We start from the raw sequence: 25,092 nt of genomic DNA on the forward strand, positions 1-25,092 counted from the left end.
ATCTTCCTGCACAAGTTGAAGCCCTGCCAGGGGCATTCCTGTCCTGTCGTGGGTGGTCATGAGAGAACAGCTAATGGGACAGGGAGAAGGACAAGGAGAGGAGAAGATGGAGTTCAGGATTCAGCCATGCCAGAGCAAGGATTCTTTGAAGACTTGGAGATTTATCAGCCGTCGTGTGGCAGCAGAACCTGTACTGGGCACTGGTTAAGTCACACCCCAAATCCTGTATTTGGTTTTGGGTCCATCACTGCAAGAAAGACACTGAGGTGCTGGAGGGTGTCCAGGGAAGGGAACAGAGCTGGGGAAGGGGCTGGAGCACCAGAAGGGGCTGAGGGAGCTGGAGGGGCTGAGCCTGGAGAAAAGAAGGCTCAGGGGAGACCTTGTGGCTCTGCACAAGTCCCTGACAGGAGGGGACAGCTTGGGGGGGTTTGGGCTCTGCTCCCAGGGAACAGGGACAGGAGGAGAGGGAACAGCCTCAGGCTGGGCCAGGGGAGGTTGAGATGGGATATTAGAAAAAATTTCTTTGCTGGAAGAGTGGTCAGGCATTGGAAGGGGCTGCCCAGGAATGTGGTGGAGTCAGCATCCCTGAAATTGTTCAAAAAACATGTGGATGTGGCACTTGGGGACACAGTTTAGTGGTGGACTTGGCAGTGCTGCATTAGCAGTTGGATGCAAGAACCTTAGAGGTCCTTTCCAACCTAAATGATTCCATGTTTTTTTCCTAATTGTCCCTTCAAACCAGATGCTATTTAGTGTCACACAAAGCAACATGCAAATGCACACAGTGGCGTCCCAGTCCCAACGCTTACCTTGCCAAAACTGCCTTTCCCCAGCATCTTGTGCAGGACAAAATCCTCAATGGTCAGTTTTAACTGCACTTGGTGCTCCTGCTGTTCCTGGGACTGTTCTCCCAAGTCTGACTCTATGAGAGACTCCCCCTTCACTGTGCCCTCCACTGGAGTCTCCCAGGAGATGCCTTGTGGCTCTGCAACACACATCAAAGCACACAAATAAACTCCTGGACAGGAGCAGAAAATCCTCAGAACACTCACAGGTATTCTGCTTAGAGGTTTAAAAGGGTATTTAAAATAAATGGAAGTTTGGTGGTCATCTCTAAGTAGATTGGCTCTGCTCCCATACTACTTTCTCTCCAGAGGAACCTTTACTCCAGTGGAAACTACATATTCTTCAGCAGCTTTTTTAAAATTTACAAATCACTTTACAAACTCCTTCATCTGTCTGTTTTGTGGCACCAAATCCTTAATTTCTGGCCACCTGTCTTCTCCAGCCCTTCTTGCTGCTTGCCATTACGATGTGGTTCCATTTTTTCAAGGTCTTTTCAAAACCCTAGGCAAAGCTAAATGTAAAGATAGGATAGCATCTTCATATTGTGTTCCTGCTCTGGATGTGAATAATTCCAGATCAACCATTCCAGCCAGCCTGGAGTGGAATCACTCAGAGTTTTTTCAATATTCCACTAACCCGGATTTAGAAGAACTTCTAAAAGATTTTGTCCCTCACTGGATTTATCCCATTTCTGTAACTGTTCTAAAAAGCTGAACACTACTCAGCAGACAGACCCACATGTGAAACAGATGTGAAACCACCTGAGGCTTTACTGTTTCACAACAGCATGGCCAGTTCTACTAGGACAGAACAAAAATAAACACAGATGGAGACATCATTTATTTCTCCTTGGGGCCCAAAAGGCACAGTCTCTCATTTACCCTCCTAAATATCTGTTCACAGAGGGCTGTGACACCTAGATCAGTTCCTGGGTGAGTGGAGGTCTCTGTGGTTTCCAAAGCTACCAGAAATCAACCTCCACCCAAAAATATGAAATCAGAAAGAAAATTTGCCATGGTGATCAGAAGGATTCTAAAGATCCTGTCCAGATCTTGGTAATAAATTCCCCGCTCATGTCACCTCCAACTAAGCATGTACCAACCAAACAACAACCAAGCTTCTGCCCCATAGCACCAGGAGGAGCTACCTTTTTTTCCTGTTGTAGATGCTGGCAAGGCCTGAAGAGGTGTCACATCCTTCACAGGAACAGGGAAGCCGATTTCCAGAGGTCCATCCCTGGAGATCTGCTCACTGTCACGCTGGCAGCGAGCCTGGGGCACAAAACCCAGCAAATTTTAGAGCCAAAAGTCACGTGCCGAGCTTATGAACAAGACCGTGACTTCTTGACAGTGACTAACAAAAGATCTAGAAGAGGTCTTTGCTAATGAGAAGAGCATCTAAAAATGCTTAAACCATTTATTTACCTGCTGAGTGCTCTCTATCATTGCCAGAGCTTCAGCCATTAGTTTCTGGTTCACTCCACAAAGATTTGCTACTTTTGTCTGGCACTTGTGGTGGACGTTCATGCCACACGCTGGAAGGAAGAACACGAGGTGTCAGGACAATGAAGGCTGTAAAGGGTTGGGCAGGAGCAAGTGCTGCTGTTGGCCAGGGGCAGAGATCAGCCACCTAAACAGTTCCTGAGCTGGCTCTCAGGTAGTTTTTTGGTTCCCTATGGAACCAAAAATACTGCTTTTGTATTTTCTCCTGGCCAGAGGTTGCATTTCCACATCCATCAGCCTTTGCAGGTACAGGCTGCTAAAACTACAAGCCATTATCTCAGAGATAAACTGTAATCACAGAAGAGGAACCTCCCACTGGTTTAGGATTATGAAGACAGTGAAATGTCTTGGGTCTGATAGTGGAAACAGAGCTTGCAAGTTCATACTGGGGGTGATTTGGGAAGATCAACAGTGTCACTGTGATGTTCTTTGTCTCTTTGGCAAGCAACTCATCATCCTTATGGATCAAATATCTCTCAATACAAGGACAGTTGTCCTCATCCTTGAAGAATGATCCTCCTTGAAAGACAATCCTATAGAGCACTCCTTCACCCTCCTGGGTGCCACCTCATACAGGTTTTGCAGAGAAGGGCGATAAATGAGATCTGGATTTTCAGACTGCCACCTTCCAAAGACAACGACCCCTCCCATGCCCAGCTGGTGCCACCTTTGCCAGGGACTCACCGTCACACTTCAGCCCCTGCCGTGCCAGGCCCCAGAGGAGGGTGCCACAGTGCTCACAGAAGGTGGGGCTCTTGTAGTTGTAGACTTTGAAGCGGTGGGGCATGTCGATCTTGAACCTCTCCTTGTGGAACTGCAAGACAAAAGCCAGGCTGAAAATCCACTCCTCATTTCCACCTCAGCTCCGTGTGCCAAACCAAATGTGTACCACAGAAGTTGGTTTGTCTCCTGCTCTCTTATCCTCGGGTTTGACTGCCAAGCAGAGACTGTCTGTTGGGCACACAAACCCAAATTTTGATACCTGGTAAGTGCAATTCAGTGGGATTTGGGTCATTTCATCCCCGGCCTTGACCAAAGGACTGCTTGTGCCTTATTTACATACCCAGGCTCCCCTAATTCTCAGTGGGAAAAAAATTGGTACTTTTAAAAATTATTCACCTTATCTGCAATGGATGTCCACATTTGTTGTCATGAATCAGACAGAGAGCCTGTTGTAATTCTTTTAGTATGAAAGGTGATGACAAAGTTGGTTACATCTACCCTGGAGATGTCAGAAGAGGAGTGAGAGCAATCTCATCTATAAAAATTGTAAAAGGAGAACAGGAGCCAGGGTGGGACTGAGAGTAAACAGAAGTTGTAGGACACAAGGTAAAGGGAAAAGTCCTATCAGGAGTTTAAGGTCTGTTCTTGCCTACCAAAAAGAAAATTTTAGAATAAACTGACACAAGAAGTATAAAACAAATAACAGTAGAGCTATCAGATCTCCCACTGACTGTTTCAGATAACACAGAACAGGATGTTCAAGCACAAATCTGAAAATTCAGCCTGATGGCCAGCCTAACATTGGATAGCGAAGAGTTTTCTCCAGTAAATCTCCAACTCGTGTCCATGACTTCCCTCTGAGTTATATTTTATGCATTAGAAAAACGTCAGTTCTGACTCAGCAACTGCTTATTCTGCAGCTGCATTTGAGTAAATCTTAAGTAGGAGGTAATGAAATCACTGGGGACATAAAAAGCAAAGGGCACAGATCAGATCACAGGGTCCTTAGCTCAGCAGGACCTTTTGCTTCATCAGAAGTTGCTTTGCAGTGATGTAGGAGAGATCTGAATGACACCCAAGTTTTTTTTAAAAGGAATCATTAAAAAACAACAAAACAAAATACAATAATAGTAACAATAACAACAACAACAGTAGAACCACCTACCATTGTTTCTCTGCTATTGATTGCTGATCCTGTACACTTGGCTATTACTTTATCAATGCACTTCTTATGAATGGCAGCATTACATTCTGCAACAATAAGCGTGTCATGGTGTTAATAAAGAAATTCTTTAAGAAAAGATTAAGTAAATAATGACAATAAGAAAACAACAACAAAAAAGTTTCTTACGTCTGCATTGATAGCCTTGTTTATTCAGACCCCTGAAATGAACAGAGCAGTGGTTAATTCTGAGTTGTCTGAAAGCCACAGCAGAAGAAAGAAGAGCAATAATTATCAAAGAAGGAGAATAAAATTGTTTTGCTTTTTACCACTCCTTGTGGAGATTATTTAATTTCATCATCTTTATTCAATCTAATGGTGGAGTGATTCTCTGTGGTTCTCACAGCTTTTTCAGCACACATTCACATCCTGAATTTCATGATATCCAAACACCAAACTGGACCGGTGAGAAATGCCTTTGCGTTTCGCCAAACCCAAAAATATTTGTGAACAATAAATTAAAAAGTGAGGGGAATTTTCACAGTTGGAATAACAACTGCAAACCACATCCTTAAAGTGATGCAATAACTCTACACGTAAGATGCCAAGGATCTTACAGGAGGAGCACAGATATTCATCAGGGAATCATGGAACCTTTCAGGTTGGAAAAGACCTTTAAAATCACTGAGTCCAGTCATTAACCCAGATCTGCCACGTCCAACACTAAACCATGTTCCCAAGTGCCACACTGACACCAGAACTGGTTCCTAAGGTTAAAAGGAGAAGCACAGATCCTTTTCCATTTACCATACAAACTCGTGGCACACTGAGCAGAAGGTGGGCTGTGGAAAGAAGGTGGCTGTGAACTCGTGACACTTGACGTTGTGGATTTTGGCCTGTTTGATGGCTCCCCTGCGCTGGTGCAAGGAGAAGAAGCCTTCAGTCTCACAGTCAGCCAGGTCCTTTGCATCTAGGAGGAGAGGAAAGATATTTAAGTGTACCCTGTCCTGATCAGGTGCCTTGAGAAAATGCAGTTGTCAAAATACTACGTGACTGAAGCTGATGATTCATTCATGATAATGAATACTCAAAGAAATATTTTATGAAAATCACAAAAGTCTCATTTGGATGGTTTTTATCCACCATTCCTACACTAAAACAACTTTAGATTTGGGAGTTTGAGCTCCCTTGACTATTCATAATGCTGCTTTCGAAACGTAGAACAAAAATTTCCCAAGGAGAGGTAATTTAAACATAAAACTCTAAACTCTGTATGGCACTGAAGAAGCATACCCCAAAAAGGATGAAATTACATAAAAATTAATAATTACTGTTAATGGACACAAGCACAAGTGTATATGTGTGTGAGTATATATATAGAGGTATTTAACAGAATCCTTTCTGTGTGTGTATAAACGTGTCAGTAAACAGATATTTATGTCCCAAGAATATTCTTGTTATTTTTCCACGCTAACACTTGCTTTGCTGTTTGCTGTGCCCTTGCTGCTATTCACAGTTATTTAAAGTTTTTGGGACAGCAAACAAACCAATTCTGACTTCACGTGCACTTCTACACGCACTTGTGCCTAAAATCTGATATTCACACAGGAAATCAATCTGTGTTTTGTTTTACTCCTGCACTGCACAGTGACTCACACAGATAACCTGCGGGAACTGGCCCCCTGTGTGATCTGATGCTGATCTTGATATTTGTAATAGCAGCCCAACTTGCATTTTCTATGCTTCGACCTCCCTAACACCTTGCAACACACAAACAGCACTCCAATCTCTATTAAAGGTAAGGGTGGTTAAGAAAATATCAGCGTGGCCACGGCTGCTTTCAGTGCTTCTGTTTCTATAAATGGAAGAACTTTCCAGGTATCTGCACCCCACAGCTTCACCCTACACCTGATATGAGAACTTTGGCAACAAAGATGGGAGAAAAAGACCAAGCATTTGAATTAAACCCATTTTTTTCAACAAAGCAGAATGCAGCCCTTTTGATGAGAAATTTTCCCTAAAATTCCACCCTGAGCGTGCCCTGGCCCAGCCTGAGACCATTCCCTCTCCTCCTGTCCCTGTTCCCTGGGAGCAGAGCCCAACCCCCCCGGCTGTCCCCTCCTGTCAGAGAGTGGTGCAGAGCCACAAGGTCCCCCCTGATCCCCCTTTTCTCCAGCCTGAGCCCCTTTCCCAGCTCCCTCAGCCACTCCTGGGGCTCCAGCCCCTTCCCCAGCTCCACTCTCTTCTCTGGACACCCTCCAGGTATTTCTTGTAGTACATAAAGCAGAATGATTTCAGAGGGAGCTGGCTCCTTATGTATCTGTTCTGTCTTGTTTAGCATAATGGAAATATCTGCCATTTAGTGGTAAACCAGCTAAAAAATCTGCCTTGCCAATCACGGAAGAATAGTCACCACGCAATAAAAATTACTTTTCTGGAGTTTTTGTTTCAAACAGTTACATTTGTTGCTATGGATCAGTCAGTAATAACATAGGCACTGCTTTTGGTGAAGACACCATGTCTACCCCACAGCCCAGAAATCACAGCTATAAATTGACAAACAGAATCACTTGCCACTTATTTCCAGGAAGTATCTTGCATTCATCAGCATTCGCCCTTGAGGCTTGAGTTCTAGCTGGTTGAGATAAGTGAAAAACGAGAAAAAGAGTCCATTAAACAGTCATTCAAAGAAGGAAAAAATCATTTCAGATGACTTTCAAGCTATCTCCTTTTCCCAGTGGGAACTGATGAATAGCAATGAATGCTAATTTTCAGGTTGCTCATACTCATGTGAGGCAACAAGGCAAGGTAGGAGTAACTACAGAGAGAAGAGGGTTGATCACCTCATACCAAACACTCAGAGCAGCATGATAGGAGAGATGAATGTGGTTAAACCACAGAAGACATAGGAAACTTTTTAGACACCAACTTAGGACCAGCACTATTTATAGAGAAAATTTGTTCCCAATAGATCCTGCAAGGGGGGAGTGGGAGCAGTTCAAAAAACTCAGACAGCTTCAGGTGATGCTGAAATCTTTTAGGCACTTAGTTCTGCATGTCTAACTCCTTTACAGTCAACTCGAGGGATGCTACAAGCTTATTCAGGCATTTTTTGGGGCCTTCCCACCAGACTTGGCAATTCCCACCTACCTGACTCATCATCCATAAGCGCCTTTGGAAATCTGAATCCACTGGACTATGTATAATCTGGATACTACATTTTAAAGACTTCTGCCAAGATCTTTCTTGCTTGGACTACCAGGGAACACAACCTTACATTTAGCATTCTCGCGAAGACGGTTCAAATTTATGCCACAGTAACTTCAGTGATTTTTAAGGAGTTGCTCTGACATAATTCTGAACTCAGGCAGCTGTGAATCAGCTACTTGATATTAGATAAAATTTTTAAAGCTGTTTCCCCAGAGAACATAAAATAACTCATGTTCAGCCCATCATACTAACATTTGTTCCCAGTGGGTTTCCTCAGCAAAGATTAATACACAGCTCACCTGAAGCAGGATCCTCACTAGTACAGGGCAGGTTTCAATCAAAATAAAAGTGCCAGGCTCTTCTCTTCTGACAAGTCTCTCCCTCAAGTCACACCCAAGTAGTCTCAAAACATTATTCCAGCCAGTCCCTGCTGTGCTGCTGGTGACAGCCACAGCCTGGCATGGACACAAGGACAAAACTCCTTAGCCTGCAGCAGCTCCCCAGCACATCCTGCAGGATAAGAAAGTGATGCTCACCCATATCTCTGTCTTCCCGTTGCTCTTTTTGCACCTCTCTGCCAGCACCTTGAGCTCCACTGTGGTCTCTGAGACCATTTCAGCACTTTTGTCCTTGACCACGATGTGCATGACCCGGCCGTTGTTGATGTGGGCATCAAAGGTGCTGTTCCAGGGTGGGTACATGGTGGGCTTCTTCTGCACGTACACTTGGCCATTCTCTGTCAAGAGGGAGAATACAAATCCATTCAGTGAGGGCGGTTCATGAGACCAAATACAGACACCTACCATAAAAAAGTTTATTGCCACCGTTGAATCCAACAATTCTGCTTGAGGAGGTCTCTAATGCCGACTCCAACACCGTAAATACCCATTTCTAATCAGGTGAATCCCATCCCAGACAACTACTTTGTCTATCATATGTCCCAAGGCACTGCAAAATGAGACAGGTTTGCTTCAAACCTCCCAAGAGCTGGGTGCACTTTGGGATTAATGTCCAGCCCAGTAGCCAACTAAGGGATGTTAAAATATGAATATGTCATGTCTTGTAACCATCCCACAGGGATGCAGAGTTTTCAACAAAGCAAACTCTCCCTAATGCTTTAATTCCTCTTCATTCACAGCATCTTAATATGGTGATGGGTAAGGGTAAAAGGATGGCTGTCTCTGAGGTTTGCAGAGGGTTCTCTCCAACTGGGTCTCATATTTATCTCATGGAGCCAGTTTTACATCATACAGCCCTGTAAAAGCCTTGAATGCTTACTCAAGGTAAATTCTATATCACAGTTACCCTCTACAAAGGTTCAACCCATCAAATGCTGAAGCTGAAGGAATAAAAGAAAAAAAGCAGCAGACCTGTGACCCCTGCCTTAAACCCCTGCTTCTGTTTCCAATAATCCCAGACAGAAAAGAACATGCAGCTGATAGCCTGGAAGGTGACACATGCTGAAGAAAGTTTTTCCCTAAATGAGAGGACTAATTCAGAAAAAATCAGAGACAAAAATGAGATATAAACTTCCCAGCACCCTGGAAAACAGAAATCTCAGCAAAGGACCATTATTTCTTTGCTGCATCGGTGAAAAATCCACAGATGTGAGACACAAGTGCTTTCATTTGCGTTACACTCCAGGACACCAGGCTTAAATAAACAAACCCTGGAATGTGAATGAACTGCCCGATATATACGGGATCAGACAGCCACCCCTGGTGCGTCCCCGCTGACGGCTGTGGAATTCTGCTGGGGATTAACCTAACCCCGGGTTCCTGAAAAATGAAACAGCAACTGTCTTTCCTGGGAGCAGCTTCCACTGTAGCTGGGAGCACTTTTCCTGGAGGCTTTGCTGAGTTCAAACACGGAGCAGGATCCTTCATGAAGCAAATGTCACCAAGGCAGGTGGCAAAATGGCAGCCGGCCAGGTGGCTCATGAAGGCAGAAGTCGCTTTTAAAGGGCAGACTCCTTTTATATCTCAGAGGCACACATAATTTCTGAAATGTTTTATTGTCAATTATAAATTGCTGTAACACCTCCAACTATATGGAGGTGTGGTTCGATTTTCGGGGTTTTTTGGGGGTTTGTTTCGGTGGTTTTTATTTTTTTATTTGTTTGGGGTTTTGGGGTTTTTTGTTTGTTTGTTTGTTTGTTTGTTTGGGGTTTTTTTTGTTTTTGTTTTGTTGTTGTTTTTTTGTTTTTGAGATTGTGTTACATTGTGGCAAGGGTTCCTTTTACATAATAAGCAAGTGGAAAAATGTAAAAGGCTGCCCAAGATCTACCCAGAACTTCTGAAATTCCTCACTGTGGTCTTGCTGTGACATCCCTGTGTCCACAGAGGATGTCCATCACTCCCAGATCCCTGGGGACTTCTGTCCCAATGGCCTTTTCATTATGGCTGGTTGACAAGGGACAGCCTTTGGCAGGAACTCAGTCAAATTCCCTGTTTTTGGAAACCGAATACATCTATCATCTACGACTGTTTTGTTCGCAAAAACCCAACCAAACAAACAAACAAAAACAAAACCAGAAACCCCCACACTTTGCCAGCGCTAAACACAGAATCACAGAATGGTTTAGGTTGGAAGGGACCTCAAAAATCACCCAGTTCCATCCCCCTGCCATGAGCAGGGACAAGTTCCACTCGACCAGGATTCTCCAAGCCTTGTCCAACCTGGCCTTGAACGCTTAGGCATGTCCTGTCCTGCTCAGTAATCATTTCTGCCCTGAAAAACTCCTTCATGACCAAGTGTCAGAGCACAAGGCTGGTGGTCAGGATGATTTGCATCTCTCAACCAGCAGTGCAGCTGGTCCACTCATACCCCTTGGTCATGCCAAAATTTTAGCCAAAATTTACATATCAGGGATATCTATATCTATATCTATATTTATAATTTTTTATTTTAATTTTTTTTGTCCCATTACAACTGAGTAGCAAGTGCTTTGTCAAACCAGGGAGCTGGAGAGCAAGTTACAGCCAAAAGAAAAATAATCTTGAAGCAGGGAAAAGACACACTTTAGTGGTGCAACTGGAAGTGTTGGATTAACAGCTGGACATGATGTTCTTGGAGGTCTTTCCCAATCTTAATGATTCCATGATTCTACCTCAAATATATTTAGTTAATGCTTGTCTGGAGACCTTTTGCCTGCCTGAAGCCTGTTGGAGCATGACAGCTTCTTGGGATGGTCACGCTGAGAGCATTCCTGGCATTCAGAGCCAGGCTCATCTCCCTGCACATCAGACATAGACCTCTGAGTGGTCTGTCTGGTCAGGGGAGAGCACGGGGCTTTTCCAGGGTGTGATTCACCATACTCATCACGGATGTGCTCCTCAGGCTGGGGTGGCTCAAACAGCAGTATCTGGGAATTACAGGGCAGGTGGATTCCGCACTGGCCTCACTTTTCTCAGTCCTCTTAAGGTGAAATTGGCCATCCACACATTTGAACGCCCTCCAGCAGCAGCAGATTAACACCTCCCAGGGGTGCTTCTGCCCATCCTAGGAAGGGAGACTGAGGTTGATGCCTTAAGTTTTAGCTTTCACATTTTCCAGATTCTGCCCTTCCTTAGTGTGTGACTCTAAACTTCGTATAAAGTGTTAGCAAGTTCTCTTCACAGTTTAGTCAGACAAAACAATCCTTTTCCAGCCTGAGGCTCAAGGACAATCATGGCAGCTTCAGACCCAAAAAGTATCAACAACAGCAAATTGAGGAGAGCAATCTGGGAGGATGGGACTTCATAACCTGAAGTGTAACTGGACAATTAAACCCCAATATGAAAATGGACCAAAACTTATAAAAGTGTAAAAGCTCGTGACCGGTTGTCCATTTTGTGACCATCTTGGGTCCACCTTGGGTGTAAACCTGGCCTTGTACTGCCCAAGGTGTATCCTTAAAGGCCTTTTTGATAAATTTAAACTACTTTATTCCTCTAACTCTGTCCAGCCTCTGTCCCAGTTTGCCTCTTTAGGCATCAAGGTGAATCAGTCCCAAGAGGTCCACTGATGAGATGAGTCCCTCTGGCTGTCCCACCATGCTCTGAGCCATCACCAGATGAAATTACATCCCAGCAAACAGAAACTTCCTAAAAGCAGAAAGTCACTTTTCCTACACTCAGCCCACACTAATGGAGAAATGTTCCCTCAGTCAAACACATTTTTTTTAAATTTCTTGTTAGTAGAGGATTTATTATTATAATAATTAAAATAATTATAATTGTTACAGTAATAATTAAAATAACTATAATTAATTTAATAATTATGATTATTGACTCTGAGGAGAACAAAAATTATATCCCTTAGAAAATACTTTTGTGTTTGTTGGATACCAGAAAACACTTTCAGCTCTGTATCAGACAAATAAATATAGGTCTTTTCTGACCAAGTTGATTTTATTCTCTTTTGAACTGACATAGATTTCATTTTGAGTTATGGTTTTCAAAAGCCTCATTAAAGCAAACAGCTAAGCTCTGCACAGATCTAAAATAGAACATATTTTCTGATAAAAGTGAGATCTTAGGGATATCTTGTCATGTAGCATTTTCTTTCCTTCTGAATTTACTATTCACCACATCTTCCATTATTATTTAAAATATAATTTAAGGCAAGACAAAGTTCAATGTGATAAGTGCTGACTCTTAAATAAAAAAACAAACCCCAGTGAAATACTGAACTATTCTAAAATTCTAATTTTTTTAAACTACTTTAATATCCTCTGGGGATTACAGTCATGGGGATTCTCAATAAATAGGGATTTCTGAGTGGATTTTATTTTTCAAAGAATCAGAGCAGTCAAATTTATCAAAGATTTAAGATAAATATCAGCCAATATGAGTAATTCCCTAACACTGAAGGTCTTGCTCTTCATGATTCTTCAGAAGCACAAGTGGAGAACTTTTCATCCTTTTAATGGTATTATTTTCATGCATAAGACATACAATAAATGTCTTCTGAAGGAAGACTCATCAGTGTTGTTCAATCAGGATAAACGTGCAACAATCCATAGATCCAGACACTGCAAACAACTTCTTAGGAGGTTTCATTTTTGAACCTCTTACACAGCACAGCAATAACTCAGAGAAATTAATTATTTCTACAGAGATTGGGCTGTTTGAGTGTCTTTTTTTTTTTTTTTTTTTTAATTATGGAAGTGGCTGGGTCTGTCAATTTCCCCCCAGTAAGTGATAAACAAAGATGGCCCTGACAGAGTATTTTAGCACACTCAGACTTCACCTGTCTAGAGTCCCACTCACAAACCAGCAACTGCTCCTGGAAAGGTGAAACCGAATACAGCTCATCTCATCTGCTCTGTCACATGCTTGGGCTTGTAATGCAGCTGATAATATCCTCAGATTGAAGACACAGATTTGTTTGGCATCATCTTAAAATCAGATTGCCTTGCAGACCATGCCAAACCCAAACTTGCACAGTGCTGGGACACACAGAGGGCTTCATAAACCTTTATAAAGTGGGGCTGGAAATGGACGATCTTTGAAGTCTCTTCCAAACCAACCTATTTTATGGTTCATTCTATGATTTACCAGCGTGTTACCTACACACAGGAAATGACACAGAGAAGCACAGACATGACTTGTTAAAGCCCACAGCCACATTTAACCCCTCCCCACTTACCTGACTCCACGGCTTCTTTAACCATCACGGCGCAGTAGGGGTTAATCACCTCCCCCTGGGACGGCAGGTAAGGGCCACTGTCATAGTTGGACAAACCAATCCGCAGGAAGGGAGACATGACAAGTCCTGTGCCAAACAAAAGACAGGCGACTCTTGGGAGAGAGTCTAAAAATTCCGCTGGTTTTGACCCACGCCTTATCTCCGTCGGACAGCGCGACGCCGGCCGCTAGTTATCCATCCAGCTGGAGCCTCTCAGGCTTCCTTCCACCGACTGACCCAGTGCTGCTGGATGTGCCCAAGGTACTGAGACTCAGCTGTCGGCCTAACCACGGAGCTGAACTCATCACAGGGCTGGAAAAACCCACAAGAGCAGCTCTGAGCACTGATGACTTCACGCTGACCGTCAGGAACGAGGACAGCAATGCACAGGAGTCACAAATCAGATCTTTCCTGGCTTGGGATAAACCTCTGCTGTAATTTATGTTGAGTCACATCAAGAATCTGAATGCTATGGGAATAGAGAGGGGTTTGGGAATACTCTTGGAAGCCTGCAGGCTGAACATGAGACTGTGAAATAACTGCGCACTATTTATATACAGCATGGAAAGGAGCTCAGGCATTCCTGGGGGCTGAACCATATTCACAAGTGAAGCTATAAAGAGAAAGTTCAGCTCATATGAACTGCACTGTATAGACAGTGAAACAAAATACCCCACCAGAAAAAAACAGCACCTTGGGATTTATTTTAAGCAGCTGAAAACAGAAACAAATACAATCAAGATGCCAGGAAACGCTACAAAACCTTTGGGTTGAAACACTACAAAACTTTCTCTGCATGGTTTTTCAAAGCCTTCAGAGAGAAGACTTAGTGAAACCAGAAATTATTAACTGCTGTAGCTAGTGCCCATCATTGTACCCTCGGGGCCCAAAACTGGGATTTACCACCCAACTTTTGTCTCATCATTTGAGCTTGTCATTCCTGGCTTCTCTTGGGGAGCAAGAGGCACTTTGAACTCAGCTGCAGATGTCTGTCTTGGGCCACCAGAGTTAAAAGACATCAGTGCTATCACCAGCTGTTGTCTGTCAAATATATTGACAATGACACATTGTTCAAGCACAACAGTAAAAGCATGAATGACTCGTGGTGTGGGATGCAGCCAAGTCTCTTCTGCATTTTACACATAAAAATGATCTTTCTGAAGGGAAGCTTCGCTAGCCTCACATGGAAGAAGTTCCAGGTTCTTTGCTGGGAATATCATTCTCTTACCTGTAAATGGTATTTTCCTGACAGATAAGTTCAGTCTCTGGGAGGGGCTTCTCTTTTCATCACTCTTGTGGACAACATGGAAAAGCTTTTCTCAGCTGAAGGAATAACGGCTCCTCTGGCCAGGCTGACTCCAAAACCTGCCTCTGTTCAAGGACACAGGAGGCAAGACCACCAAGGAGAGAGGAAAACTTGAGGAACCAAGATGCAGCCCTTTGCTTGAGTGTCTTCCCTCTTCCCCAGCAGTGTGGAGCGATGAGTTTCCATCAGCCCCTCGTACATAAATCTGGGGCTGCTATAAAACCCAGAACTACTTTTCGTCAGTGCATGGCCAGGTTGCAGCAGGTTGTTGTTCCACTTGTATCCTGGAGAGGATGAGATCTTCTCCTTCCTCCTGTTCTATAAAACAAACAGCTGCAGTTATTGCTGGGACTGGAACACCAAATCTTCTGGCTGAGTATTCACAAGCACTGAGCACTCACATTGCAACATTTTCCGACACAGATGGCTCATGAAGCCAACCGAGTGTTCTCTGATAAAGAATTTGCCTTCCCAGAAGGTTTCCCTAAATTTACTTCTTTACATCAGGCCAATTTATCCAATAAACAGCATCTGAAGACTCGTTCCCCTTTGAGCTCCTGGGTATGTTAGCCAACAACCAGGCTGAGTTTTCAGGAAAATGGCAAAAAGTCACAAACTCTTTTGGATACTGCACTTAAAAGAGAAGAAAACCATCAGGTTTCTGGGGAAGAGAGGATGGGGCAGAGAAAGAGAAAAATGCCCTGTAACTCATGTCTGTTGTGCATCCCTAGGAATGCAGAGGTTGTGGATCTCTGCATGTGGCATTGCCCTTGACCAGGAAAACATCAGGGCTTCTGCAAATTCCCAGAAGCTGGTGGGAAAGGCAAAGCACCAGGTGGGGCTGGATATAAGCAATCAGGATAATCCTGCTCTCCTCTGGATGAGGGCAGCATCTCTGAAGGATGTTTCACATTTGCCAAGGGCCTGATGAAGCTGCTTTGGAGAGCCACTTGCATTTAGATAGATCTTCAAGCAGATACAGACCCGTGGCACTGCAGAGAAATTGAGTGAGTGGTTTGTGAGTGCTCAGTGGCAAGAAAAGGCTACAAGTTCTACCTCAACTGTCAGAAGCAGAGAAACCTGATCAAATTAAGATGGGAAAAATCTCTTCAGTGGAAAGAAATACATGTATATATATATTTTCCTTCTCTGTGTGATGCAGACATTTATTATTACTTAGACATTTTCTTTCTTTCAAAAAAAAAGACGCCTGTGAAGTCTGAAGACAAAAGGAAAAACAAATCAAAGGGTCTCTGGCAGCAGAAGAGAAATCCAAGGAGCTGTATATTCTGTAGCATCAGTGTGGAAAGCTAAAGATGGCCAAAGACTAAAACCAACAGCCAAAACATCTTCACTGAACCTCTGTGTGTGAACAGAAATGTCCTCTCTGCCTCTACCATACTCCAACAATTCTGGTCACTGCTGGGCAAGAGAAAATAATTCTCTTCCTAATTCCTACACCTCTGACTTTAGGAACCTGTTGTTCCACAAGCAGGAGCAGGAGGAAGTGCAAGGGGTTAAGCATTCCTTTACCAGGACTTTCCAAATTCACCTTTAAAAGCTCAGAGTGCCAGGCAGAATTATTAGTCAGTATGTTGGGCATCTAAGAACATGAGTGTTGCTAAAAGAATCCAAAGATCTTTTGATGGCTCCTCAGCAATAAAATATGGTGACACTATCGACTCAGGTACTAAAGAAATAAAATTGGGACTAAAGGTCTGAGCTGAAATTCATCACACTTCAATTAAATCAACGAATTCACAACACTGGTAGAACTGTGAAAGCATCTTGTCCTGCTAAATACTCCTATCACTGCTCCAAAAATCACTGCTTGGATGTGCTACGAGACACTTGTTCAGGTCTGTAGATCAGCTCGCTGGGCAGTGACATTTAAAACTTCCCTTAGATTAATGCTAAATGCATTTATCTTAATGCTGGATGTTCCCTCCCTCCCCTCCAGTGCAACACTTCATTTTTGGCTCTGTGCAATCAAGCACTTCCTGATCAGGTATTCCAGAGATGTTGTGGAATCTTCACTCTTGAAATGCTCAGAAGCCATCTGGGCATGATCCAGGGCAACTCCTGGTGTCCCTGCTTGGACAGGAGAGGGGGACAGGAAGAGGCCACTTCAAAGCTCAAGCAGCCTGTGGTTCTGCGAAGACACAGTGGGATAGATCTCACCAAGACCCAGATATCTGCAGCATCTGCATCCCCCATGTCAGGCAGACACCCGGGCTCCTGAGAGAGGAACAGAGAGAAACTGGCACCCTCAGGTCCTGAGCTGGAACTGACGCAGTGTCCCTTACGGAGCAGCGGCTCCGTCCACCCGAGCTAGCCCAACACTGTGATCAGTCGGGGAACACTCCTCTGGATCCTGGGAAGGGCCAAGGTGGTTTTCTCCTTGTCATGGGAGAGACCACGCTCAAAGAGGAAGGAGTCGGACTCAGCTGGAGGGCAAATTCCAAGGTCTTTATTCAGCCTCAGATGGGACCTCCAAACCCCAGAGGAGCAACTCCAGCAGAGTGCCCGGGGCAATGAGCTCCAGGCAAAGAGTTCCAGGGGAGGGACTAAGGGAGCAGACAAACCAACATCCAATAAGGAACAAGGTGGGAGTGGAACAGGGTTGGAGGGACATTTGAAGAAACCAATGAGAACATAAAGGGAGGAACCTCCTCAGCTCCTGCCCTATCACTCAATGTCCTTACCCGAACTCTCCAGAAGCTGGGAGGAACAATCAAATGACAGGCAGGGCCCGTAGGAGGGGACTGGGAGGAATATGGGAGGATTGACAGGGAAGGGGGGCAGGGACAAACCTCAGAACATCTCAGGAGAATAGGGATTGAGGAACAAACCATTATAACGAAAATAAATATAAAATACGATACGAAAATAAATAACACAGAGCACAATGCAGCATCGAATCACCAATTTCCCTCCTTCGATAGCCAGTGGGAATACCTGGGGATGATCTGTTCACATCAAGCACCTTCACTGCAAGATCTGGCTTTGCTCAGATTCCTCAAACCATTAAAATTTCAACGGCTCTCTTCAATGTAAAAGACTTGTGCTGGAACTTCCCATAAACCAGTTTATTGCTGGAGATGTTCTGCAGCCTCCAGCAAGCAGGTGAGAACTTTCCACCAGCTGCAGGGCATGTGGGTTTGGCACACCGAGAGCCAGCACAGATAAACCAACAGCTGCCCTTCTAAGCCTTGCAAAGGCTGGCTCAAGCTTGCCAAAACCAGAGTTTACTGCTGTACCAGCCTCATGTGAGCACTTTGCTGTGGGGTGGATTTCTTTACCCTGCCCAATAAATCAGACAGATAACTGGTTTCCTGCTTCTCTCTCACTGTCTTTCCTGAAACCACCTTGGCTTTGGCCCAAACATCTGTTTTCCAGGTCAGATTTCCAGCACTTACCACTGCAGGACTGCTGCTTGGCTGGCATCCACGGCCATGAACAATTATGCAACAACACAACTCAGCTCCAGCACGTCTCGCTGTAATAGCAGCAGTTTAATTTAACACCAGAAACAGCTGCACTGGATACAGAGAGTGTCTGCTTAATTTCCCAGTGGAAAGGATACTGTGAGGTATCTGAAAACTGAGGATGAAATGCAGCTTTCTCTAAGAGGCCACCTGCAACCTCTCCTACAGTGAAACATTAAATACGGCGTATTTGGGGTTCAGCAATGCTGCACCCCACTTTGCTGGCTCGGGGGAGCTCTGCCCACTCTGGAGAATAATGCAACATATGGAAATCACTCCCAGATGATATTAGGAAGTAATAAACTCCTTAACAGCCTTAATCAATTGTGGTTAAGTAGAGAGGAAGAAATGAGTTCCTGCTCCCAGTCAGCAGAAGATCTGGATGGAGGACAGCTGCCTGTGATGAGATTTGTGCTTTTGCCTTTCACTGACTGAAAATGGATGCATGTATGACACAGTAAAGATGACAATTTGCTGAACAAGGGCCAACTGAAAACGGAAATATCTCTAGATATGACGTGCTGCTTTCCTAATGCCATAAACTGTCATTTTTCTCAAGGTCAGAGGGAACATTTCCAGATCTCTCTCAGTTGTTTTTTTTTCATTTGTTTTGTTTTTGAGGCAAAACTGCTTGCAAAATGAGTCCATAATCTCCAGATCAGCATCACGAAGAGGGAAAGGATCCAGGAGTTATAGCTGGAGGGTATGAACTTTCTTTCACCCCCTTTCCAAGGCATCTTCCAGCAAAAAAGGCAGGTCCTGCAGAGGTGTGTTTGTAAGGCTGGTGGAAACCTGCACATTAGCATTATACACCTCAAAGCCTTCCTGCAGATTTCAAGAGCAACACTGAACACCAGCAGTGATGGCTGGAGTCCTTTTCTCCATCCCCTGACTCCTCATATCCACAGATCAAACAGGAGGGAACGGGGATGTAAATAACTTCCCTGAGTGACTCATTTTGGGTGCTCCTATCAGCTGTAATTTCAAAGGAGATCAAACCTCCTGCTCATGAAGGGAAAAGTTCAGAACCCCTCTGGGTGCCGTCCGACATTTCTCACACGTTCCTTTGACAAGGACGTGGATCAGAGGAGGAAAAGGAGTGGAATTTTCAGAGCCCTTTGGTTTTCCCTCTCTGTAGTCAGCCACCCCATCTTCAACATCTCACAAATGTGGAGGAGGGAGGAGTGAGGCAAGCCAGGACCAGCAGCCTCTAATGGGATTGGTGCAGTGCCAGACTCCATGCAACTGAAGAGCCTCTCAAAACTTCTTGAAACCACTGGATTTCAAAACAGAGCTGATGCTCCCCACAAAAACCCTTTCCCATCACTTGCAGATGCAGAATACCCTGGCAAAGCATTTCCTCACCCTCTGGTGAGGTTTGCAGGCTTTTCTAGGACCAGTGTCAGGCATAGGGATGGGCATTTCTCTTTAAAACCCTCTGGGCTGTCTTGTGAAGCTCTGTTTGGAGCGAGTGGTGTATATTGGTAACAGGACCTATCTCCTATATACACCCTACAAACTCTGTCTGGACCCTGTTGAGCCCAGGGATTTTCTTCTTTTGCATTTGTTGCATTTCTGGAAAGACCAGAGCCTCAGGTCTATTTTCACATCTTAAACATGATCAAGCCACAGTGGGGTTAACACGGGTGAACAGATTTACAGCTGTAGAAGGGTTGGTGTCCATCCCACTGGGGAATTGCAGGAAATAGCTGCTGGGAATGCCAGTGGCCACCATACACATTCATGGATTCTAGGATTTAATCCTCAACCTTTCTAGCCAACACATGTATAGCTGGGCCTTAAAACGAGGGAATTTGTGCTTTGCTGTCCCCTTGGCTCTCCACATAACAATTCCTTCAACCTGACCTAAACAAAGGCTATGCCCAAGGATTTTGTTCAGCTTTTCACCCCCTCTCACGCCGCAGCTTCCCAATCTCGTCCAGCACAGCCTGATGTCTCTTTAGAGCAGATTTCTCTAAAGGCAACCTCTCTTTTCTCTGCCTGACCAGAGAGTTTGCAGCTGCATCCATTCCCTGTTCCGACCCACACAGCAGGGATGTGGGGGCCTGTCCTGAGCAGGAGTGATGATGATGATGATGTGTGGGGGTGGTGTGCAGCAACTGCCTTTTGGTTGGGATAAAGAGGCTGGGAAATCGTGGCCTGGCTGTCTGTGAGGAGATTAAGGGTGGATTCACATGAATGTACAGAGACAACTGCACTGCACACATGGGCTGCCAGCCCAACTCCCACAACAGCCAATACAGAGATATAAGCATTCGTAGGTATCCTGAAGAGGATATTTTAAATAAAGCCAAACCCACCCTGGAATTGCTGTTTCTGCCCCGTGATTACACAAAGATGGCCCCAAGGTCAGTCCTAGCACTGATGTTCAGCTATCCAGTGCAAAGGACCCAGATTTTAGGGTTTGATCCATCTAACAGTGATGACAGCTTGGAGAGACAGTGAAAAACATCTGGGTGGGCACCCAACATCAAGACCATCCACCCTGGAATTGGCTTAGAAATGGAAAAAAGGCTCCAATGCACAGGAACTCCCCTGAGCGCTTCTTAATCTGCTTATCAAGGAGACAAATTCTTACACCAAAAGAAGAATTCTCTCAGACATGCCTATTGTTTTCCAGCAGACAATGTGAATTTATCTACCTTGATAGGACTTTTAAAGCTGAAACCCCCCTTTGTTATTTGAGCAAACTGGAAAGGGAAGCAGAGCAGACCCACCAAAATTTTATTTGGATTAAAACCCCTCCAGGTCCTGTCTCTGAAATCAGGTCAGATCCCGTTTTTTTCCCTCACATTTAATGACATTTTGTCATGAATGTCAAATTAATATCACATTAAATGTCATTTTGTCCTGGAACAAAGCAATCTTTCTCACTTGAACTGTTGGAAAAATGCCCAACTATTCAGTTTACTCTCCTTTGTAAAACTTTTTTTTTTTTTTTTTTTTTTTTTGGTGTCCAGTGTATTACGAGAAACTTGTCAATTTTGCTTCCTTATTTTTCTGGAAAACTTCCGGTTAATTTATTTTCCTATATCACTTAATTTCTGTAGCATCTGGACCACACAAGCTCAACAGAAATGTTCTCAAAGTAATTATCCCTATCATACTTGTTTATAATTTTTAATACTATATTTTCAGCTTTTAGTTGCCTGCTAACAAATGCAGACCAAACTGGAAGCGGCAGAAAGCCGTTTAACAAACACTGAACACAAAACTCTTCCAAGAGCTTTTCAATGTAATGAGGGAAATAAAAACATCCCAAACTGAGACGTAGCTACAATATGTCCTTTCCTTTTGCCTCCTGTTCATTAGTACAGCAATTTCTGTATTTCTGCACGATTTTGGTGCTGGTTCACAGATTTCTTGCTCTGGCCTTTTGGGTGTTTTTGGTGCTTTTTTTAATGACACAGGTGGAGTGTTCCTTAAATACTTCACCATCTTGCATCAGGATGTTTTTTAATGCACTGACTTCCTGCCAGTGCCAGCATCTGCATCTATTTCTCATTTTCTTTCTCTTAAAAAGAAAGAAAAAAATCCCAAAGAGGCATACAGACTTAAGAACATCCTTCCTTGTGCAGGCACAAGTTTCATGCTGTGATGAACCTCATTCAGCAGTGGAGGTATTTAAGGTCTTGGTTTAATCCAGGAATCTGCTCAGGGTGTTTGGACCCTGGATTACAGAAATGTCGGGCTGGAAAAGAGCATTTCACTCACCCCTCTGCCACCCAGCAGACTGTGTCTGCCTCATCCTTGAGGTGTCTGTCTGGCCATCTGTCAGCATCAAAGTTTCTTTTGTGCTTGGTGTTACCACACACTCCTCAAAAAAGTGGGCAGATTGGTCACAGGAGACCCACACTGGACACGCACACCTGATTTCTGTGTGACAAAATGGGCTTTGGAGATGTAGACCAGGCTGGACAGAGCTTGGAGCAACCTGGGATAGTGGAAAGTGTCCCTGCTCATGGCAGGGGCTTGGAATGAGATGATCTTTAAGGTCCCTTCCAACCCAAACCATTCTATAACTCTACGTATTTTAGGAAACTAACTTTGATCTAGGATTGTCCCATGTTTCTCCAGAGCTTGCACCATTATTTAAAGAGAACCACTGTTCTCCTCACTCCTCTGCAGCACTGGGTGTTTTTTAAATCAGGCTCAGTAGATAGGAACTGCAAAAAGATGTCTGACCACCCAGATTATTCATTTTAGGCACCCCAACGCCAGAAGCCCAGCTCTGGTCCACACCCCTCAGCTGCCTCCTTCTTGCCTGAAATCCTCCCGGGCAGTCTGCAGTAATCTCTGCTCCTGTGAGCACCAGCTCACATTATACAATGACCTGCACCAGGGATAGCTCAGGTTAATTCAGCCTTTTCCACACCTTTGCATCTTCATCATTTAGCAGTTTATTCTGCTAAATATAATTGCATGAATATATATTAGAATCAGAAATATTCTGCACAGCGGATGCTGGCAGAGCTACAGTCTCTGCCTTCATTTTCTGCTCCACCAAGTTTTGCTGACACGGCTTCACCACAATCACCCCCAATTTGTTGTTGTTTCTATCAATTTCAGGTGCCACATCTGTGCCATCTCTTGCCAACACCATCCCAACTCCACCTTCTATGTCTTTCCCACTCCCAATGCCTCTGGACTCCAGCCACCTCCTTAAATAAACTCTGATAGATCATTTCCTCTCCTTCAGTCATATTCAATTTAAAACTGCACTTGTACTTAAATAAAGAAGCTCTGGCTCCAGTTATGCTGAAAGTCCTCTTCCCATTTATAGTCTGCTGTCCTATTCTCAGTGTCAGAGCTCCGGATCAGTTCCTGGGAGACTTTCCACATCTCCGTATCTTCCCATTCCATTCACCATTTAACTCACATCAACTTTATCATTTATCCACCAGTTTCTTTCTGTGCTTCTGCCCTTAGTTATCTCCCCGACTGGGAGGGATGTAGGACACACAGTGGGATGAAGAATGAAATATAAACCACAGAGAAAATTAATTTTAGACCAAAGTGGTGTGAATCGGGTTTTTGGGATGTTTAGTTGTTGCTGTTGTTTTAGTTTCTAATTTAGTTTCTGGGGTTTGGGGTTTTTTTGTTTTTGTTTTTGTTTTCTTTTATAAACACATGGCTGCTTAAGCAAACCTTTATGGGTTCATCTTCACACTGAGATAAACTAAAACATGAACATGCAGACAACATCTGCTTCACCTCAACATCACTGTCCAGCTCAGCTAAGCAGCGCAGAGCACAGGGAAGGTGCTGCTCCTCCTCACAGACCACTGGCCAGAGGAAAAGCTCAATCACACACCCAGACGTCCAGGGACACTCACAAAATCCCGAACTGGGACACACTGACGGCCCCTTCCCTCGCCTCTTCACCCAAATAAACTAGTTCCTAACACCCGGCTTTAGAAATTCGCTGTCCTACCTCCTCCACATACATTTGCATGTGGACTATTCACCCCAGGCCCCTTCAACAAACAGCAGAAAGAAAGAGATCTGCTGGGTTTTCAATTCCCATTATCCCCATGTCGCTGACTGAAATGGGTCAAATGCCTGCTGACCTCGAATGCCTCCTTCCCCCAGGGCTGACGGAAGCCTGGCTCAGGTGGAGGTGTGTGTCTGACATCCCAGCTCCTGAGACAAGAGGCGATGGCTCCCACATGGGGGGGTCTCACCTGCCAGAAGCTGAATTAATTCAGAGAGCAGCTTAGGGGTGGTTTTTGTGCACTGAACCCCCCTTGAGCTAACACAGGTACTGCAGACAAGGACAAATCAGCTGAGGACAGGATGGTTTATGGCTCTCTCTAAGCACAACAGACTTTATTTACTTTCCATGGGGTTTGAATCTGGTCTGTAAAAAAGGTGGAAGGACAAAGCTAATGACTAAGAACTGGGAAAACTGACAGAAGCTGTGTAATTGAAATTTCTAATGAAGAGATTTGGTAAGAGCACCATCCTTTCCAATTTCACTACAAAAGACATTGCAGAGAATCACCTTGTTTTGATGGGGGAGGCAGAGAAAAAAAAAAAAAAAAAAAAAAAAACAACCCTGTTTTCAGGAGTTTTTATTTACTTAAACAATGTTTTAATTGTTTTAATAACAATGTCTGTAGTTGTCCTGACACCCTCCCCTGGCACAAGGGGGAGGAAGGACAGGGGACCTGAAAAAGGAAGCTGGAGGATGCACTAGTTCTTTTACTATTTCACCCAACTTGTAAATCAAAACATAAATAGCAAGTGTTACTGTAAGGGTGGGAGGGGAAAACCTGGGTAAATTCAGCCCTCAACACGTGCACACTCCTTCAAAACAAGCAGCAGTGACTCCCACAACTGCACTTGTCTCTGTTTTCCGTGGATAAGCAGGGAACCACCTTGTTCAAATCCCATTCACAAGTCAGAGCAGATCTCCACAAGCTGCTCTTTCTGTTCTTGACATATCAGCCCCAAAATGCCTCCCGTCTCACTCAGATTCGCCTCCCACCTCAGCTGTCCCTGACTTTTGCTGCTGATTTAGGTGACAAAGAGGGGCAGCCATCACCAGCACATAGAAACTCCACAGCAAAGCGAAACCACCACATCAAAAACCTCCTCGGCAGAAAATGCTCGGATCCAAGTGAAAAAAATTAATCATGTGTAAGTTTAGATTTGAAACAGAAATTAAGCTTCCGCTCCCACCACAATCTGGAGTCAGGTTCATGGGGATTTCTGGCACCAGGTGATCCCAAATCTTGGCCCCTCTGGGAATGTGACAGCCATCCTGCTGCTGGCTGTGGTGACCCTGAGTATCCCTGGGGATTGTCACCTGCTAGTTACAAAATCATGGAGTCATTAAAAGACCAAGCTGAATCAGGGCTCCACTGGTACCACAGGAGAGCTGTGACACACCTGCATGGCTCAGGAAAGTCACTCCAGCCCTATGTGAGCGTGTGTGATCTCCCTCCCCATCCCTGGAAGTGCTCCAGGCCAGCATATGAGCAACCTGGTCTAGAGGAAGGTGTCCTTGACCATGGCAGGGGGGTTGGAACAATTTTTAAGAAGCCTTCCAACCCAAACCTTTCTGTGATTCTGTGACAATTCTGCTGCCACTCTCTACCATCCTCTCTCTTTTACATTTTGGGTTTTTTGGAGGGGTTAAAAAATAAAATTAAGGCCACA

The 25,092-nt window shown here is 44.3% G+C and overlaps 1 protein-coding gene across 2 annotated transcripts in view; it reads right to left on the minus strand.

Moving 5' to 3' along the window:
* PRKCQ (protein kinase C theta) overlaps nucleotides 1-25,092 on the minus strand; it is a 55,544-nt gene that overhangs the window by 23,930 nt on the left and 6,522 nt on the right. Inside the window, exons 2-12 of one of the 2 annotated variants that reach the window (XM_040062933.2) lie at nucleotides 14,342-14,737; nucleotides 13,075-13,200; nucleotides 7,980-8,179; nucleotides 6,808-6,868; nucleotides 5,041-5,203; nucleotides 4,423-4,454; nucleotides 4,237-4,322; nucleotides 3,033-3,162; nucleotides 2,271-2,380; nucleotides 1,994-2,117; nucleotides 810-985 (exon numbers count right to left, since the gene is read on the minus strand). In XM_040062933.2, coding sequence (XP_039918867.1) covers nucleotides 810-985; nucleotides 1,994-2,117; nucleotides 2,271-2,380; nucleotides 3,033-3,162; nucleotides 4,237-4,322; nucleotides 4,423-4,454; nucleotides 5,041-5,203; nucleotides 6,808-6,868; nucleotides 7,980-8,179; nucleotides 13,075-13,192 — 1,200 coding nt within the window. In that variant the 5' untranslated portion in view covers nucleotides 13,193-13,200; nucleotides 14,342-14,737. Of the gene's footprint in view, nucleotides 1-809; nucleotides 986-1,993; nucleotides 2,118-2,270; nucleotides 2,381-3,032; nucleotides 3,163-4,236; nucleotides 4,323-4,422; nucleotides 4,455-5,040; nucleotides 5,204-6,807; nucleotides 6,869-7,979; nucleotides 8,180-13,074; nucleotides 13,619-14,341; nucleotides 14,738-25,092 lie in introns of those variants that run through there. The other variant, XM_040062932.2, reaches the window with a different exon arrangement.

This window comes from Hirundo rustica, chromosome 4 (assembly GCF_015227805.2).
Source record: "Hirundo rustica isolate bHirRus1 chromosome 4, bHirRus1.pri.v3, whole genome shotgun sequence".
NCBI classification, from domain to species: Eukaryota; Metazoa; Chordata; class Aves; order Passeriformes; family Hirundinidae; genus Hirundo; species Hirundo rustica.